This window comes from Takifugu flavidus, chromosome 4, assembly GCF_003711565.1.
Source record: "Takifugu flavidus isolate HTHZ2018 chromosome 4, ASM371156v2, whole genome shotgun sequence".
Taxonomy (NCBI): domain Eukaryota; kingdom Metazoa; phylum Chordata; class Actinopteri; order Tetraodontiformes; family Tetraodontidae; genus Takifugu; species Takifugu flavidus.
Genome location: NC_079523.1, coordinates 11,731,135 through 11,748,341, shown reverse-complemented (window position 1 = coordinate 11,748,341; position 17,207 = coordinate 11,731,135). Strand labels below are relative to the sequence as shown.

At 43.8% G+C, this 17,207-nt stretch overlaps 3 protein-coding genes across 9 annotated transcripts; 2 read left to right on the top strand and 1 right to left on the bottom strand.

The window, feature by feature from the left end:
* Positions 1-266: 266 nt before the first annotated feature.
* Positions 267-2,620, top strand: olfml3b (olfactomedin-like 3b). Its single transcript, XM_057030587.1, has 3 exons — positions 267-455; positions 1,106-1,391; positions 1,480-2,620. Exons 1-3 carry the CDS (start codon positions 357-359, stop codon positions 2,262-2,264), a joined length of 1,170 nt encoding a protein of 389 aa, XP_056886567.1. The 5' UTR covers positions 267-356; the 3' UTR covers positions 2,265-2,620.
* Positions 2,621-3,301: 681 nt separating this feature from the next.
* cdk2 (cyclin dependent kinase 2) lies at positions 3,302-6,089 on the bottom strand. The gene is made up of 7 exons (XM_057030588.1): positions 5,633-6,089; positions 5,183-5,260; positions 4,982-5,102; positions 4,712-4,882; positions 4,491-4,592; positions 4,210-4,413; positions 3,302-4,108 (listed from the first exon to the last, which is right to left on the bottom strand). The coding sequence occupies exons 1-7, from the start codon at positions 5,746-5,748 to the stop codon at positions 4,004-4,006; spliced, it is 897 nt and encodes a 298-aa protein (XP_056886568.1). The 5' UTR covers positions 5,749-6,089; the 3' UTR covers positions 3,302-4,003.
* Positions 6,090-8,607: 2,518 nt separating this feature from the next.
* On the top strand, positions 8,608-13,674 carry pmela (premelanosome protein a). 7 transcript variants are annotated; one of them, XM_057030585.1, is made up of 14 exons: positions 8,608-8,797; positions 9,550-9,645; positions 9,769-9,915; positions 10,092-10,226; positions 10,342-10,503; positions 10,587-10,871; positions 10,952-11,227; positions 11,264-11,494; positions 11,609-11,854; positions 11,942-12,115; positions 12,203-12,305; positions 12,469-12,674; positions 12,764-12,854; positions 13,108-13,674. In XM_057030585.1, exons 1-14 carry the CDS (start codon positions 8,740-8,742, stop codon positions 13,259-13,261), a joined length of 2,364 nt encoding a protein of 787 aa, XP_056886565.1. In that variant the 5' UTR covers positions 8,608-8,739; the 3' UTR covers positions 13,262-13,674. The 7 variants fall into 7 exon arrangements, with proteins under 7 accessions (XP_056886565.1, XP_056886564.1, XP_056886566.1 ...); XM_057030584.1 differs by having other exon boundaries at positions 11,585-11,854; XM_057030586.1 differs by lacking the exon at positions 11,264-11,494 and having other exon boundaries at positions 11,747-11,854.
* Positions 13,675-17,207: the final 3,533 nt, after the last annotated feature.

The following is a 17,207-nucleotide window of genomic DNA, read 5'->3' as shown; positions in this document are numbered from 1 at the left end:
ATACACAAATATCCTCACCACCACAGTGTGTGTTAATTTTCAAAAATAGATTAAAATATGTGGGAAATTAACTTTAGAATTTTCTAGCTTTTTTCTGCACACCACCTCTTTAAAATGTGCTCACGTGCTCTCGGACAACAGACTTTATGTGATTTTACACGTTTTGGAGGCATCAGGTGAAAGGTTAGGTGGAAATTTCAAACCCCGTTTGCCTCCATGTGCAGCAGTTGTGTTTGGCCCCTCCCAGACCGCTTAGTAAAACATTCCAGCCCACCTCTGGGGATCCGCTGGCTGCACCACACACTCCCTCGCCGAACTCCAGTCCAACATTTCTGCAGGAGCCGAAAAGGCTGAAAATGAGGCGACTCATCATCTTGGCTGCGTTGGCCTGCTTCGCCGCTGCGCAGCACCAGGCGCTCATCGACTACCTGGAGCAGCGGCTGCTCGCCATTGAGGTAAGACTGGCTTTCTGCTTCCTGCCGGGCCCACAAGTTCTAGAATCCAAGAGAGAGAAAAGGGGAAAACTTCTCAGGGAGTCGGCATGGGCCTTGGAATGTAGATGTGGAGAAATGCTGGAAAAATTCAACTGAGATCTAAAAATAAACTTCTTGTCTCTTTTAAAACAGCAGATCTGCAATGAGTGGATTTAATTTAAGTCGTAAATTTGCTGGTTTGCTCTGAGGAGGCCTACAAAGTGCCGATGATCTGCTGGATCCAGTATGCTTTAAAACGTATTAGGTAGTTCTGAGTCTGGACCTCAGGGTCGTTACCTGGACAGAAAATGTCTTTTCCTGTTGCTCCTCTGCCTGGGGGGGAGCAGGGGTCGCGGTCTGGGACGGACTGAGCCGGCAGGACTCAGTGTTTGGCTTCAGGACATTTGGGAATGCTTGCCATGTGTGGGCTGAACACGGTCATTTGTCACAGATGTTTCCCAGTGATTATACTGTCCCGTCCCAGCCCGTATTTACACAGAGGACATAGAATTAAATCCTTTTCTGGCCCTTTTTTATGACGACAGTTTGAGCAAAATAACTGGTGGCATCACTGAAGCTAAAACAGGTGAACAGACGAGTGCAAACCTGGGTTTGACTGGGCTTTTTCCCAGGGACGCATCACCCAGTGGCACGAACAGACGGCCCGCTACGCGTCGGAGCTGCGGGAACTGAAGCAACAGATGCTTTCCCAGCTGGAGAACCTGGACAAGGAGAAGGAGGTGCTGAGGACGAGTCTGGACAGCGTGGGGACCAGGGTGGACCGGGTGGAGCGCGAGCTGGACTACCTGGAGACTCAGAATGGCGTTCAGCCCTGTGTGGACGTGGACGACAAGCTGATCGAGCAGCAGGTGACGCTGGTGCAGGAGAAGCAGAAGGCCAAGTATCTCCGACTGTCAGGTGAGACGCGACCAGGCCTGGCGGTCGAAAGGTTTCTTCCCAAAGCAAGTTGGTGTTTATGTTATTCCCGAACTTTTCCGGTCTGCAGACTGCAGCGACATGATCTCCAGCATCAAAGCCATGAAGATCCTGAAGCGGGTCGGCGGGCCGAAGGGCATGTGGACCAAAGACACGGGCCGGGGCTCCGGGAAGGTCTACGTCTTTAACGGGACGGACGAAGACACCGTCTATGAGTTCTCCTCTGCGCAGGACTTCACCCGTTCGGCGGGGACATCTCTGTCCACGAGCGTGAAGCTGCCATCGGCCTGGAGGGGGGCAGGCCACGTCGTCTACAACAACCACCTCTATTACATCGATCAACAGGAGGAGATTCGGGTGCTCAAATATGACGTGAAGAACAGCTCTGTGACCGACAGCGCGGTCTTCCCGGCGCAGGACCACGTCCCGGTGTACAGCCTGAACCCCGAGACCATGATGGACCTGGCTGTGGATGAGGAAGGCCTGTGGGTCATTTACGCCACACGGCAGAACGAGAGGCACATCTCTTTGGCTAAATTGGACGCCAGGTCGCTGGACATGGAGCAGATGTGGGACACAAACTGCCCGAGGGAGAACGCCGAGGCGGCGTTTGTCATCTGCGGCACGCTGTATGTGGCTTACAACACCCCGCAGCCCGGCCGCTCCCGCGTCCAGTGTGTGTTTGACGTCAACGGCATGGTGAGCAACGAGGAGGCGCCGCTGATTTACTTCCCGAAGCGCTACGGAGCCCATTCCAGCCTGAAGTACAACCCCCAGGAGAAGCTTCTCTACGCCTGGGACGATGGCTACCAGATCCTATACAAGCTTGTCCTGAAGAAGAAACTAGAGATCTGAGGCAAACATGTTTGCTGAAGAAGTTGCATTTTATATCTCTAGCCACCAGTTTCCCTGCATAAGTTAGTGTCCTGTATCTTTGGAGTTCTTTTCTGAACGTGCACATGTCCAATGTGGTACAAATCCATTTAGCAAAGTCCCAAAAACTGGAGCAACATTGATTCAACCGGCTATGTAATCGAAAGAGGATTTTAAGAGGCTGGCCAGCTATTTAGATATTCAGTTACAGTAAAAGCATTTGAGTGCTTCAGCCACAGATGGATTGGAGTCGTGGACACAGACCAGGCTAAAACCTCCGCTCGTCCTCTGCACTACAAATCAGATTTGGTGACTTGAACTTGGACTCAGCGTGGGTGGCTGTATAGTTTGATTTCATCTCCAACCGGAACAAAAGTCTTATTTGAATGTATCAGGATGTAGCAATGTGTCATTTGACTTAGATGTAATCTTATGGACACAATCTTTAATGGATTTAACATTTAGAAGTTGTGCTGACAATCCTTAAAAATAAATGTGTTGCTTTTGTGATCTTGGCATCACATATTAAAAGAACTTGCCATATTAAAAGAAATAACAGCAAATTTGACAAGAAAAAGTACGTTCCTTTATTTTTTAATAAATACTTGCATGCTTTTTGTCCACCGCCATCAAAATCTGTATTTCTAAGCTTATTACAGTGTAATAAATCACAGGTATGAATGTTTGTCACCTTTTAATTTTATTTTAACCCTCCTGGTTAAGTTGAAGTCGACACAGATTTCCTCTAGCGAAATCTAAGACCGAGAGGTCAAAGGTTAACAGCCTTATTTTCTAATACTCCAGTGTGATCAGGTGATGCTGGACAAAACTGTCACTATTGGTTGAAATAAACTTCAATAACACAAACCATTTCTCCTTTTTCATTTAAATAAACTACACCTTGTGGTTTATGGAGATAAAAAGGCAAATAATAAAGCCGTGGAAGGATAATTTAACAAAGTATAAGGTATTTATTTCCTGTTGTCCATTCAAATTGTCGCCAACAAACAACCCACGCGCACAGAAACACTGACAAATTTATTTTCTCAAACTGTAAATTAACAACATGCGTAAAAACAGTGAGTCTGGAATAAAATCAGGAAGAGAAATGCCAACAGCACATTCAATTCAGTAAAAACATGCAACATTTGTAGAACTTTCTGTACAAAACTTCGGTTTGCTGAGGATGAACGAGCCCTGCGTTATATTCACACATGAAGATCAAAAAGAACCAGAATTTTCAACCTGTGAATCAAACCAAAAGAACATTTCCTGATCGGTCAATCGTGTTCTTTAAGAAATAATCATCACGGCATGTGTTTTTTTTGATTTGCACTATCCCCAAAAAAGCGCATTTAACCATTTTCAACTATTTAAACCTGGTCTCCCCCCTAAGCCAACATAACTACCCCACTACAACTTCTCAATTTCTCACACTCAAACAAGAATTAACACTGACACCAAAAATGACAACAGCTCAAAAATATATGCACTACAATGCTATTATTAAAATATTACAGTTAATTAGTGAAAAACCCTCTCTGGACAGCTGTCGCCTTGATAGCTGCTTTTAAGGTATGAACAAATATATAAAATAATCAAAAATACTCTGTAGTTTTCTGTCCATTCCCCTCATGGACATAAGGCGGGCGAAGCGAGGCGATCCTCATTGCTAACCAAGTAGACAATTTTTTTTATTGAAATGGGAGGTTTTGCTTGACTCAGAGTCTCAGGTTAGGAATTGCCAGGGTGACGTCGCGGAAGAACCGATGCACGAGGGCGTTTTTTGCTGACAGCCTTTTGTTTGGGTCATATTTCAACATTTCCTATCAGAGCACAAAAGAAATGCAGCCAGTCAGTTATGACACTAAACTTTAAACAGGAAACAAAAGACAAAAACAGGACGTTTTTAAGAAAGCGTTCTCACCCCGAGCAGCTCTCTCCCGTCTTCATCTAGAAGAGGAGCCACTTTGGATAACTCTTGCCGAGCCCACTTGGGAAAAGATGGCTTGTAGTCGGGAAGAGAGGTGACTCCTGGCCAGACTGTCTCATCCGGTGTTCCCAGAGTGCGGAAGATTCGGAATAACTGATCAATCTCCGAGTCTCCAGGGAAAAGCGCCCTCCTGGTGACCTTTGTGGCAAAGGACAGCAAGGCAATTAAGAATCCTCACCAGAACATTTCCAAACCACACACGCTTAAGGTGTTACCATTTCTGCAAAGATACATCCTAGACTCCAGATGTCGACAGCTGTGGAGTAGTATTTACAGCCCAGGAGAATTTCTGGTGCTCTATACCAAAGCGTAACAACCTAAGAAACACAACAAAAGCATTAAGATTCAGGCTTAATAAATAGACAAAGCTATAACCATCATGCATGTGTATTTTGAAGGTGCCTTTTGAGGCAAAGAGGCCGTTTAGATGTGTTACCTCATGTGTGTACGTGCGGACAGGTACACCAAAAGCTCGCGCCAGGCCAAAATCAGCCAGCTTGATCTCTCCCTGAGCATTGATGAGGAGATTCTGAGGTTTCAGGTCACGATGAAGAACCCTGTGAGAGTGGCAGAAGGCCAGGCCTTGCAGCAGCTGGAACAGATAACTCTAAAAACACAAGATATATATAAGCTAGCCCCTCAGGCTTGCACCTATTTTACATTTATAAATGATAAGACATTGTTTGCTGCACTAGTTATAGTGTACCTTGACAAGAGGTAGCGGGATACCAGTAACTGTGGAGGAGTCCATGAACTTCTTTAGGTCCTGATGGAGGAACTCAAACACCAGGTAGAGCTTATTCTCGGTGTGAATGACATCCCGCAACCTGAAACACGTGAACATGCATGCTGGGATCAGAAGGAAAGCAGAAAAACAGACAACGCCGTTGTAAAATGAGACACTTACTTGACAATATTCGGATGACTGAGTTCTTTGAGAAGGGAAATCTCTCGGATGGCAGTGCTGGGCACACCTTCTGTTTCTCTGTAACAAACAGTAACTTATTAGCAACTGTTTAAATCAGTGACACTTCATATTTGGATCTGAGATTTAGGCCTCTCTCTTTTGTAGTGATTAGCAGTCAGTAACTATCCAGAACACTGTAAAAAAGAAATAAAGACTGATGCTAATTATTGAAACAGAAGTAGTCTGGCAGCAAATCTTGTGACTTATGCATGTTTACAGAAACTGATAGTTGAAAAGGGCCGATTGTTTCAGTTTTTAACTCTCTGACGTTTGACTCTTAAACACACATACAACCAATTAATCAAATGTAGCAGTACTTTAGTAAAAGTTAGCCACATTTACATTAGCATCCTCTACCATAGTGCCCAGTAGCCTGAACCGGCAACTTACGTCTCCAGTCTAATTTTCTTGAGAGCAACTGTTTCGCCGGTGACTTTGTGCTTGGCTTTATAAACCACTCCGTACGTCCCTTCCCCTATCTTTTCCACCTTCTGAAAGGCATCCATGTTCTTAGTATTATTGATTGCTTGGCTAGCGACGTTAGGCTAGCAAAGCTCCCCTCTTTGTGTGAGCTAACAGCTGCTCCGCGGGTACAGGCGAACGTTAACAGGCAGCGCGGGCAAACATGCAATTATCTTCTCTTCTGGGCTGCGTTAAATGTTCCGGACAAGCCAAAGCCTTGGAACAATTGGTGCTCCAGGGTTAACTTTACCAGGTCAGAACAAAATAACATTTGTCGTTCTTGCTGATAATAAAACTAGTTTATATGGATATAGTCGTGGCAGAAGCTCCACTGTGGGGAAACCAACACAGCGTCGTTTCCCGCGCCTGGCCGGGAGGCGTTTGTTTTGGATTTTAGGCGCACCGACCACTCTAGTCGCCGGGCGGTGTGCAACGCGTTTTGTTTTTTAAGACGTTTTGTGGAAAAACGTTCTGTTAGGTTTAGGATTTTTTTTGTCAGAATGCTGTTTTCGTTCAAAAGAAAAGTTAAATGCCCTACTCGTTTGATCGAATGTATGTGTTGATGTAAATTAATTGTGCTACGCTGGTGTCACAATCAAACTATGCATCACACGCATCAGTGACGTCTTGAGACGCCGATGGCGTTTTACGTCAAAGCGTACAGCCGGAAGCCAGATTTGAATGTTTTATAAACTTTGGGTAATTATAAAAATTAGTCTATTATTATATTGTGTTATTTCTATCATTTCAATTGTACAGATTTTAAGTACTTTTTGTAGCTCTATCAAGTGATACAACCCATGCCATCGTTATTCTGAGGATAAATATAACACGATATTTTAGGGCGTCAAACTCTGTGGTTTAAGATATATAACGGAACTTCATGATAGCGGGTAAAATCAGTGATTCCCTCTAGCGGCGACATGTGTAACAGCAGGCAGTTCTTTTAGACCTGAGCATGTGTCAGGTTAGTAGGAATTATTCTGGATATTACAGGTTGATCAAAGAATTGTAATCCACTATGAACCACATACTAATGGGGATGCCTTAAGTGCATGTGTGTAAACAAAATATATCGATGATATTAATCTGCATTTGTTAGGGGTAATGGACGCCAGTTGCTATAAATGAAATAAACAGATATTAAATCTATTGATGAATTTTATTGGACAAGCCCTCCAAACAAGAAAATGCCCTGTTTTCTCTTTCCATATTCTGTGTTATCTTTAAGTCTCTCATTTATCGGTCGTATCATTATACCAAACTCTATACTAACATTACCTTTGGTGACTTTCTCATCAGAAACCTGGCATTACTTCACATTGAAATTCAAAATATGAAACCAGAGCACACTCAGTGAAGAAAGAGCATTACGCTCTTTTTGTGTCTGTTTGTGGTATGTTGAGTCAGGTGCTCCGCTGGCAGGATTTATTTCCCCCTGGATTCTGCCGATAACACACACGAGGGGGGTCACATGCAGAGCAGACAGAGCATTCTCAGAGGCATGGGACATCACCAATCACCATCGTAACAGTGCTGATAATGACTCTAGAATTATGATGGATTCAATGATTTATCAGATCCTCTCTGACATTGCTTTGTTTTCCCCCTCATATTCTTTGATTTTATTTATGTGTGGAATAAAAGACAACAAAGCAAATTAATTTCTGAGACTAACATAAAGTGAGTGAAAAACAAAAGTAATAAATACTGAAAATCAACAATGGCCTCTATGGCATCTAGTCTTAATTAATGTTGTATTACAACATAAATAAGTCCATTTCTGATGACTCTTTATGTGAGGATTTTTACTATAGGATTTTTTTAAAGCTTAATAGAAATAGTGCAATGAGGAGTTCATAAATAATTAACTGGAGTAGATCTTGTTACAAGAGTTATTGACGTTTTAGCTTGAGCTACTTAAATATTCTTCATTTGAATAAAAGTAAGTCATTTTTTGAAACTGTCTGGAGGTTTGCAAGGATTTTACTGAGAAAATCTATGTATGTATGAATAACATTAGATTCAAGGTAATCCCTTTAAATGTGCAGATGTTTATTCAGATAGATATCATAGTGCTTTTTAAGTGTGTGCGTGTGTGTGTGCACTCAGGCCACTGTGAACACAAATTCTCAGAGATGCAGCAGCCTGAGGTGGACAGCAGGATACAAAAGAATGACCCAGGGACTAAAAGGATGCTATTGATCAGCCTCCCACACACGGTGGTGTCTTGTGATGCCCACACACACATACACACACACATAGCTGTGAGGTCAAGTCATCAAAAGTAGAGTATGCATGACTTTGCTCACGCAGCTCCCTCCACAGCCTCTTCCTTCTGCGTACGTTGTGAATAGAGTACGAAGTATCTTCGTGACCACTTGATCCCTTTCAGGCTCACGGGGGCCCTGGAGGCTGAAGTCTACCCCAGCTGCATAAGGCCAGCGCATTTGGGGGCTTTGGTACCTTGCTCAAGGGTACATCAGCAGTGCTCTGAAGGCATGCTAGCACCTCCCTTGCCACCAGAAACACCTCCCAAGTTACATCGCCACCAGGGCTTGAACCAAGAACCCTCTGGGTTTCGGCCCAGTCCCCTACAGACCACCACGTGAACTATCATTCATTACTTTTTTATAATTAATTTTAATTTTCCATCTCATCTTTTGTATGAAACCATTTTATTTACATTGTTTCCTGATCTCTTTATTGGGTTAATTTATTGACAATGTAAAGATTTATGACAACTTTATTAAAGTTAAAAAGAAACATTAAATAAAATGAGATTATAAAATGATCACAGAAATAAATACAATAATGCGACGGGTTTAACATTTTTCAAAGTTCAGAGGGGGCGTGGTCAGATTCCAGACTCCCAGTGATGTCAGAGGTGAGAATAGATTTTATGGTAATTCAGGTCTGTGGACTTCTTAAAAAGAGCCAGGAGGGCGTACGCCAAGTCTCTTGAAGTTGTGTCAGGGTCCAGGACGCCTGGCTGAGGATCGGGACCTTGAGAAAGGAGACAAAAACCATTAAAGATGGGGGCTCTGACACTGGCACTGCTGGTTCTAGCCGTTTCATTCGCCACTGCAATGAGTGAGTATATCAAAATTCTCATTTAAAATTTATACTTTTAATATTTGTTGTCTTCTTCCTTCTTCAATCAATAATTGAAGGGTGTAGTACAATTTATTTACAGTTATGAGAGTCTGAGTGTTTGCTGAAGAAAATCCAAGTTTGAAAGTCTGAATTATATCAGATGGAGGTTTCGCACTTGGTGATGCGACAAGAATGTATTTTAATTTCTGCGACAAATATAAATGAGCATTTTCCCATGTCTAAAGTGGAGTCAAGTGTGAATTTCATGCTCAGAACCAGACAGAAAAGGTTTTTTTATTCGATGCCGTTCAGCTGTTACAAATGTTTTTACGGGATTCGATGGAATTACAGGGTCTGTCAAACCCACATCCAAAAGTTTTCTTAAAGTAATATGCCATGATATTAAGAGGAGAATAACACCCTTCTTCCTACACACCTCCCTTTCTCACACACATACACTGAGAGAAAACCCAGTGATCCATTCGTCTGGATTCCTCTCACTGGGATTACCGATGCTGCTCAGCTGAGAGTCACATGAAAGAGATTGGGGGGGATTGTGGGTCGTGTGACTCCCACGGACAAGAACCCCCGACACTCTTCATCCCTGCTCAGCATCTGCACTCATTTACCTAAACTTCTATGCTCAGTTTTTATATAAAACTCCTCCACAACTCTTCAGGAAAAATCGTCTGCTTGTATGAAGATCAATCATTTAGCTCAACTTGACTCGACTTTTGAACTTTTTCCAGAGCCTAAAAGTCAGTTTACGCGTTATCGCTCATGGAACACGCGGATGTATCCCGTGTGGAAAGATGGAGACCCAAGATTCCAGAACTGTTGGAATGGTGAGGTTCCTTTTCTGTTCTGCTGTTTCTGAAACCAACCAGAAGTGTCCTAAAAACTCCCTTTGCCAGCCAATTTCAACCTAATATATTCCAATTTCAACATAACCTCTTCTTCGTTTCCAGGGGGCGAAGTGACTTTTGACCTGAAAAACGATGGGCCCACCCTGACGGGAGCAAAAACAACATTTAATATTAACCTGAATTTCCCACCAAACCAGACGGCACTGTCTGATGGGCAGGTGGTCTGGGCACAAAACTGCACCATCAATGGTAAGAAGACCTTTGCAGTTGTTTCCAAGTTGCTATACAGCCAAATTTGGTGCTAAAAACCCAAAGCAAATGGGCAAAATGAGAAGTCTGGTTATATAAATACGATTAAATGTCCAATTAAAAGTCATGTGTGTAAAAAAAGTAAGAAACAATCACCAGTGTAATTAATGTTTCAGGACAACAGTATCAGGCAGGACAGGCTGTGTATCCAGACCAGGACCTTGACCAAAGTGCTGTTTTTCCTGACGGTACTCCGCTCAACCGGGGCCAGAAGAAGAAATCCCGCTACGTTTTTGTGTGGAAGACATGGGGTAAACAGTGGCCCGGTCACATTGTGCTTAATCTCAGAATACATTTTAAAAAACGCAGGATCTCAAAAAGAATGAAGATAAAGTTCAATTACTCGAGAAACGTCTTTTGCTTCAGGTCGATACTGGCAGGTAGCAGACGGGCCTTCTTCCTCCCTCTCCATCGGTACTGACAACATCCCTCTGGGCTCCTACAGCATGGAGGTTGTCATCTATCACTGCCGAGGCAAAAACAAGTTCATCCCTCTTGGTTACGCCTCCACAGCCTTCAGCATCACAGGTGGTTGAACGGCGGCACTCTGCCCTATTGCTGTTTTCATAGCAACCTTCTTCATCACTCTTCACCCTCTCCTTTGCCACCAGACCAGATTCCCTTCACCATATCTCTCGCCCAAGTCAACGACGTCAACCAGAACGACCAAAACTTCATCCAGAATCAGGCCATTGCTTTTACCGTCAAGCTCCACGATCCCAGCCAATATCTCAGCGGTGCAGATGTTAGCTTCAGCTGGGACTTTGGAGACAGCACAGGAACTCTGATCTCCAGAGCGCTGACTGTTACGCACACCTACCTCACAGTTGGCACCTTCAGGCCTCAGGTGGTCCTCATGGCAGGCATTCCCAGTGGCTGCGGAACCCCCACTGCTGGTAAAACTTGAACTTGTGCGTTGGAAAATCTCTTCTTCTATCATTTTTCCTTAGAATAGATGTTTTTCTTTGTCCTCCAGCTGTTCCTGTTGTTGTGATAGACCCAACAGCTGCAGCTGCCCCAGCTGAAGGCGGGGAGGCTATCGCTCTGGATGTTCCTGCCTCAGACGGCACTCCACTTGCTGCATCTGTGCAGCCCGCCGAAGCAGGCGTGGACATCGTCGATGGAGACGCCGTTGTAGCCGCAGAAGCGGGAGTGGCTTCAGTGGCGCCTGCAGTGGACGCAGCCGTTCTTCCCGAGGCAGATGTTGCAACCGCTGCAGAGGGAACAGAGGCGGAAGCGGCAGCTGCCGAAGGTGAGGTCGCCGCTGCCACCTCCGCGGCACCGGCAGCTGAAGCAACTGTAGATGCAGATGCAGCTGCTGCCACCGAGACCGCAGTGGTTACAGAAACGGCTGAAGAAAATGTGCCCGTCGTCGATGCTGCCGCTGCTGCTGCTTCAGTTGCACCTGTTGCAGAGGCAGATGAAGCTGCAGCTGAGGCCAATGATGTAGCTGCCGATGCCACTGAAGCTACCACTGCTGCTGACATCGAAGCTGCTGCTGCCGCTGCTGACGTTGAAGGTACTGCTGCTGACGTTGAAGCTGCTGCTGCTGCTGCTGATGTTGAAGCTGCTGCTGCTGACGTTGAAGCTGCTGCTGCTGATGTTGAAGATGCGGCTGCTGCTGATGTTGAAGATGCGGCTGCTGACGTTGTGGCTGATGATAATGTTGAAGCTGCCACTGATGCTGCTGAGGCTACCGCTGCTGCCGCTGTCGATCTTGCCGCCGAAGTTGTCCAAACTGTAACAGAAGTACCTGCTGATAATATCGTAGCCCCTGCTGCTACTGAGGCAGCAGCTACAGATGAAGTGGCAGCTGCTGATGCCGAGGCTGAAGTACAGGCCGCTGAGGATAACGTTGCAGCAACAGCAGCTCCTACTGGTGAGTTCACCTCTAATGATGCTATTGAACTACTGTGATGTCCTTGTTTCTGTTTAAATGTAAAATAAAACAAATCAATTTCTTTAGAGCAAGCTGCAGCTAACGAAGAGGCTGTCCCAGATGAAAATGAAGTTCAAGCTGAGGCAGAAACAGATCCTGCACAAGTTCCCCTTGTTGTAGCCAAGAGACAAGCACCAGAGCTGACCGCTGACTGCATTGTCTACCGATACGGCACGCTCGCCACCTCTGTGGAAGTTGTCCGTACGTCAAAGCAGCTTTTTCCGTTATGCTAGTTTGGGCCTTCGTGCCATATTTCGTGATGCTAATATCTGTGTTTCTGTCCTTTAGAGGGTATTGAAAGTGCAGAGATTACACAGATGTTGAATGTGGTGTCACTGGAGACTGAGTTGGATCAGAATGCAGTAGATGTCACCATTACCTGTCAGGGGAGGTGAGCAGCAATGTGATGGGGTTATAATTTTGCATCTTAAAAGCACAACAATGAAATGAAGTTGTTCCAACTGACTGTTCTCTATAGCACCAGCAACACTCTTTAACAACAACCTTCTTCTAGTAAACACTGGCCAAAATAAAAACCTCTGTTTTGGTTTCAGCTTGCCAAATGAGGTGTGCACGGTTATTTCGGACGCTGACTGTATCACACCGATGGAAACCGTCTGTAATGCGGCCGCGCCTTCTCCAGATTGTCAACTGATCCTCCGCCAGTTCTTCAATGACTCCGGAGTGTTTTGCATCAACGTCTCCCTCACCAATGACGTCAGTCTCGCCGTGGCGAGCGCTAGAGTCAGTGTGACAGTAGGTGGGTGGAAGCTAAATGAACTAAACACCGGTAAAGTATCTCAGTCTTCTGCAGAGACCTTTCTTACCACTAATATGCTTCTCATTCAGCCTCCACCGGTACGCCTGCTGGAACTGCAGCCACAGTTCTGGGTGTTATGGTCCTTGCATGCGTGGTCTGCTTGGTTGGTTTGATGTACAGGTAAGAACCTGGTATCACCAACTGACTTCATTCAGAATTTCAGTATTGACTAAATGTCAGTTGGCAGGACCACATGCATGCTCCTTTGTCCCTTTCCTCCCCTCTTAGCAATTATTTAGCATATCCAGGGCAATCTGACTGTTCTATTGAAGTCTAACATATATTTAAAAAGGCCCCACACCTACAACACTCTAAAATTATCTTTGTCACATCAAAATTAGCAGCCTCATTCATGCCAGTTGTCTCCGAACAGGCGATTCAAGCAGTACCAGCCTCTGAGAGACGACAGCGCTGACAGTAACGGGGGCAGGTCAGCAGTAACGTCGGTGCCATTGTTGCTGTGGAACCTGCTGAGTCGGCAGTCACCAGGAGAGAGCCGCCCGCTCCTTCAGGGGAGGACTGTGTGAACAGAACCATCAGCTCAGGCACATGACATCCACAACAGCTGCCAGTTACCAGCTGTGACCATCTAATGCTTCAGTGTCCATAAAACCGTAAACCCCTGTTAATAACCACAGGCAGTTTAATGTAAATTAAGATGATCCTTCTCAAGAACACCCACGGAGGACCGAATCATGTGAGAAAGGATTACATCGATGTTCAAGTAGTATTCATTTTGACCTATATTATTTTATATTAATTTCCATTGACCGATAATAGAGAACGTCAAATATTCTCCTATTTGTAGGCTTATTATTAAAAAAAATTACATTTATTTTCTGTTCATGATCTGTAAAAAATGTAATCAAATCACTGACAACTCTAAGCTATATTATGTTTGCTGTCCTGCAATGAATAAAACAACAGAAAAATAACCAAAGCTTGTTTTTATTTCCCCTTTTTACATAAACTTATCTACCAGACAAATTCATTCATGTCAGCCTGTTTGTTTAGTGTTAAAATGGCAAACTTTTGAATCAAGAATCATTTGAAAATATATAAATTATGAAAGAAATTTTGCTGAAAACATGAAGTGAAAGTGACAAATGCAGCTACAGACAAAGTTACACTCTGAACACTGCTCATGTTAGGAGTTTTCCCTCTCCCCCTCCCCTTCTGTTCCTTGTACGTTTGTGTTTCCCTTCTCTTTTTCCAGGCTGGGTGGGGCTGCTTCCTGGTTCACACCCGCCGTGCGCCTCATCTCCAGATAATCATCTACACCTTCCTCCTGTTTAAAAGGCTCGTCCACGCGTCCATCTTTGCCAATTCGTTGTTCAACTCTCCGTGATTGCTCATTCACATGTCTGTTTGTGCCACCCAGCCTGCTGCGACGAAGAGCTGTGGTTCTTTGTGGAATTCTACTGCCACATTTTCAGTAAAGTCTAGTCTGGTCAACTCTAATTAGTCCTGTGTGTGTCTGCCTCTTGGGGTTCAGTTCGTGTCCTCTGCTCCTAACATATCATGAAACCATCTAAATAAACCTTTTGTAATTTAAGAACTATAACATCCAAATGATTCATTATGACTCAGAGGTAGAGAGCGATACACAGTTTATACTGTAAATGGGAAATTTTGTAAATTCTCTTCTCTAATTGAAATTGTGGTCATGGCAGCTGCACCATCCATCCCTCTTTGTGACATTACAGGTTCCATTAATGCTCTGAGCTCACACACAGATGCTGATGCTAACATGTTCATCGCATGATGGGCTGCAGGGCTGGATGATGTCACTGCAGCAGCCTGCCCCACACAAAGGGAACAAAAGCCATATCAATAAATATATGCATGCGTTACAGTCCGGTTCTGATACGTACATGCAATAATGTAACAAACTGCGTTTCTTAATGTCTCATTTTGAAATGATTTTTTCTTTTGACATTATTCCTTCATCATCTGCAAAACATGCAGTGGAATTAATCTCAGTTGCACAGCTTTCCTAGTGTTTTAATTTGTGTTTATACTACTCCCCAGTGTCCATCCACTCCGTCTTAATATGTTTACATTCATAAATATTCCAAATCTGCAGTCTTTCAACAGAATAGTGTATCACTGCAGGCTTCCATTTAATTAAGGGCCAAACGTGGCCATTCATCATTCTGACTGTAAAGGTGTCGTTCTGGTCATGCGCTGCAGCCGGAACCCAGATCTTCAGGAAGGTCCTGACTGTTTCAGATGAGCATCTCTTCTTTACGTCCGACAACCTTCCTGACTCTTACCGGATCTGCTTTTACGAGGACACATCATCCTCTCCAGGACTACCGCCTCTCCGCAACAACAAGGAAGTCTTTTTTCCTCTTCACAGCCTGCCTGTGTTAGTCGATTAAAATACATTTTTAAAAATCATTCCTGTACGACATCACGCGCTCCATGAAAAAGTGGATTTGTTGTAGTGCCAGGAAGGGGAGGTGTCAGCTTACAACAGAGAACCTATTGCAGTGCAAAAAAATTCTTGATTTATTGTTATTAGGGGATTTGCCAGGAGAATACAGGGCAAAGCCGATGTATATCCTATAAAAATTAATGAAGGAATGACTTAGAACTCTTTGGCATTTGAGAATTATTTTTTTACTATAAGCCACATGTTTTTTAGGCAAAACTGACCCATTTGCACCTAAACAAAAGCACATGTTACACATCAAGGTCTCAAATATGGCCTTAAAAAAGGACCCACTGACACTGTGACTTCAACAGGAAGGGATATTCTACCCTGATACTGCTGAGCAGGCATTATTGAATCCATGCTACCTTTGGGAATTCTTGGAAAAACAGATGGAACAATCATTAATGGCAACATCTGGCTGGTGATTGTGCGACTGACACAGTCCAGTTAATGACCAGTGAAATACATGCCGTTATCAGTATTCGTTCATATGGCATATGTGGAAATACACACCTTTAAATCCAGTTTGTGCTATTTATACAGTGGAAAAAGTAGAAGATGAGATGAGTGGAGGGAGAAACAAAGGATGAGATGTGGGGGAAGGGAGGCAATGGAGAGACTTACTGACCATGAAGCAGGTTGATTAGATTACAGAGCTACGACTAACATTCAGCATTCACACAGAAAGCAAGTGTGCATGCAGACAGATGAAGTGTGTAAGAGCCTGATTGGAAATGACAAAGAGGTTTATTTTTTGTTACAACACTGCATCAGATTTACATTGAACAATTCAAAGAGAACTGATTACAATAAACCCCACTGGTTACTGTGCAGTAGTATGAATGTTGCTCTGGATTATATTTAGTACTTTTCTTTTAGTTTTTAGTACTATATCACTTATTGGAGAGTAAAGATGGGCAGAAAAAGATGAGGAAGAGCCAGCACAGGGGACATGGAGAGAGCATCGCACCACCACACCTAGTCTTCACAGAGCATGCTCAGAATGACATCAACTCTATGAGATTTACAGCCTATCTGCACACCTCAATTAAAATGACTGCAGGACACACACACACACACACATGCACACACATGCACACACATGCACACACATGCACACACATGCACACACACACACACATATGCACGCATGCACACACACATGTGGTCAGCAGGACAGGACGGAATATTGCCACCAGTGATACTTTATTCGGAGCTGTTTAATGGATACAGAATCTTAAAAATCAATGAAAAGTGCAAATTGTTTTAATCGATCTTGGCCAAGCTCTCACTCAACAGATACATGCAGAACTAGACAAAGAAATGTTATTTTGTGGGAATTTTCTAGTTGTTGCACATGGATCTTTATCAGATTCACCACAAAACACACACATAGATCATGAAGGTTGTTTTGTGCTAGGTCCTCATTGGTGGTTGAGCAGATTGCTAAATTACTACAACATATGCAACCAGATCTGGAAAATAATGGAGTGAGAGACTCGAGGTGAAAATTATAATACATCCGGTATTTATAAACCGGTGAAGAAATTTGAAATGAACTCTTTGACCTTCGCACAACTTTGATGAAATGACACAAGACATTTCATCAGAAGTGCAAAGTTATTCAGAAAGAATTGCCCAAATGATTGGAAATGGAATATTTAAAATGGATGTGGAAAAAAATGCACGGTCATGGTGTCCAGACGCCCAGAATATCAATAAAGTATTCCATTACCGTAAAAGCAGAGAGAGACAAAGAGGAGCGGCCAGACAGATGGAAGCGGAAAAAGAGTCAAATATATATTTATATTTATAGATATGAATCAATGAAAGCCACAATTTTACAATAACTCAATGAGAAGTAAATAAGAGGGCCTGTGGCAGATTTGGGACCGGTCATTTAGAGGAACAGCACCAGTACTGATTGCGACCCAATGCCGAGGGCCAAAACTGACATAAATCACAGTGAGGCTGAGGAAGAAGAGACGTCAACAGTAATGGAAGCATTCATGAGCTCTGGAGAGAAGGGTGGA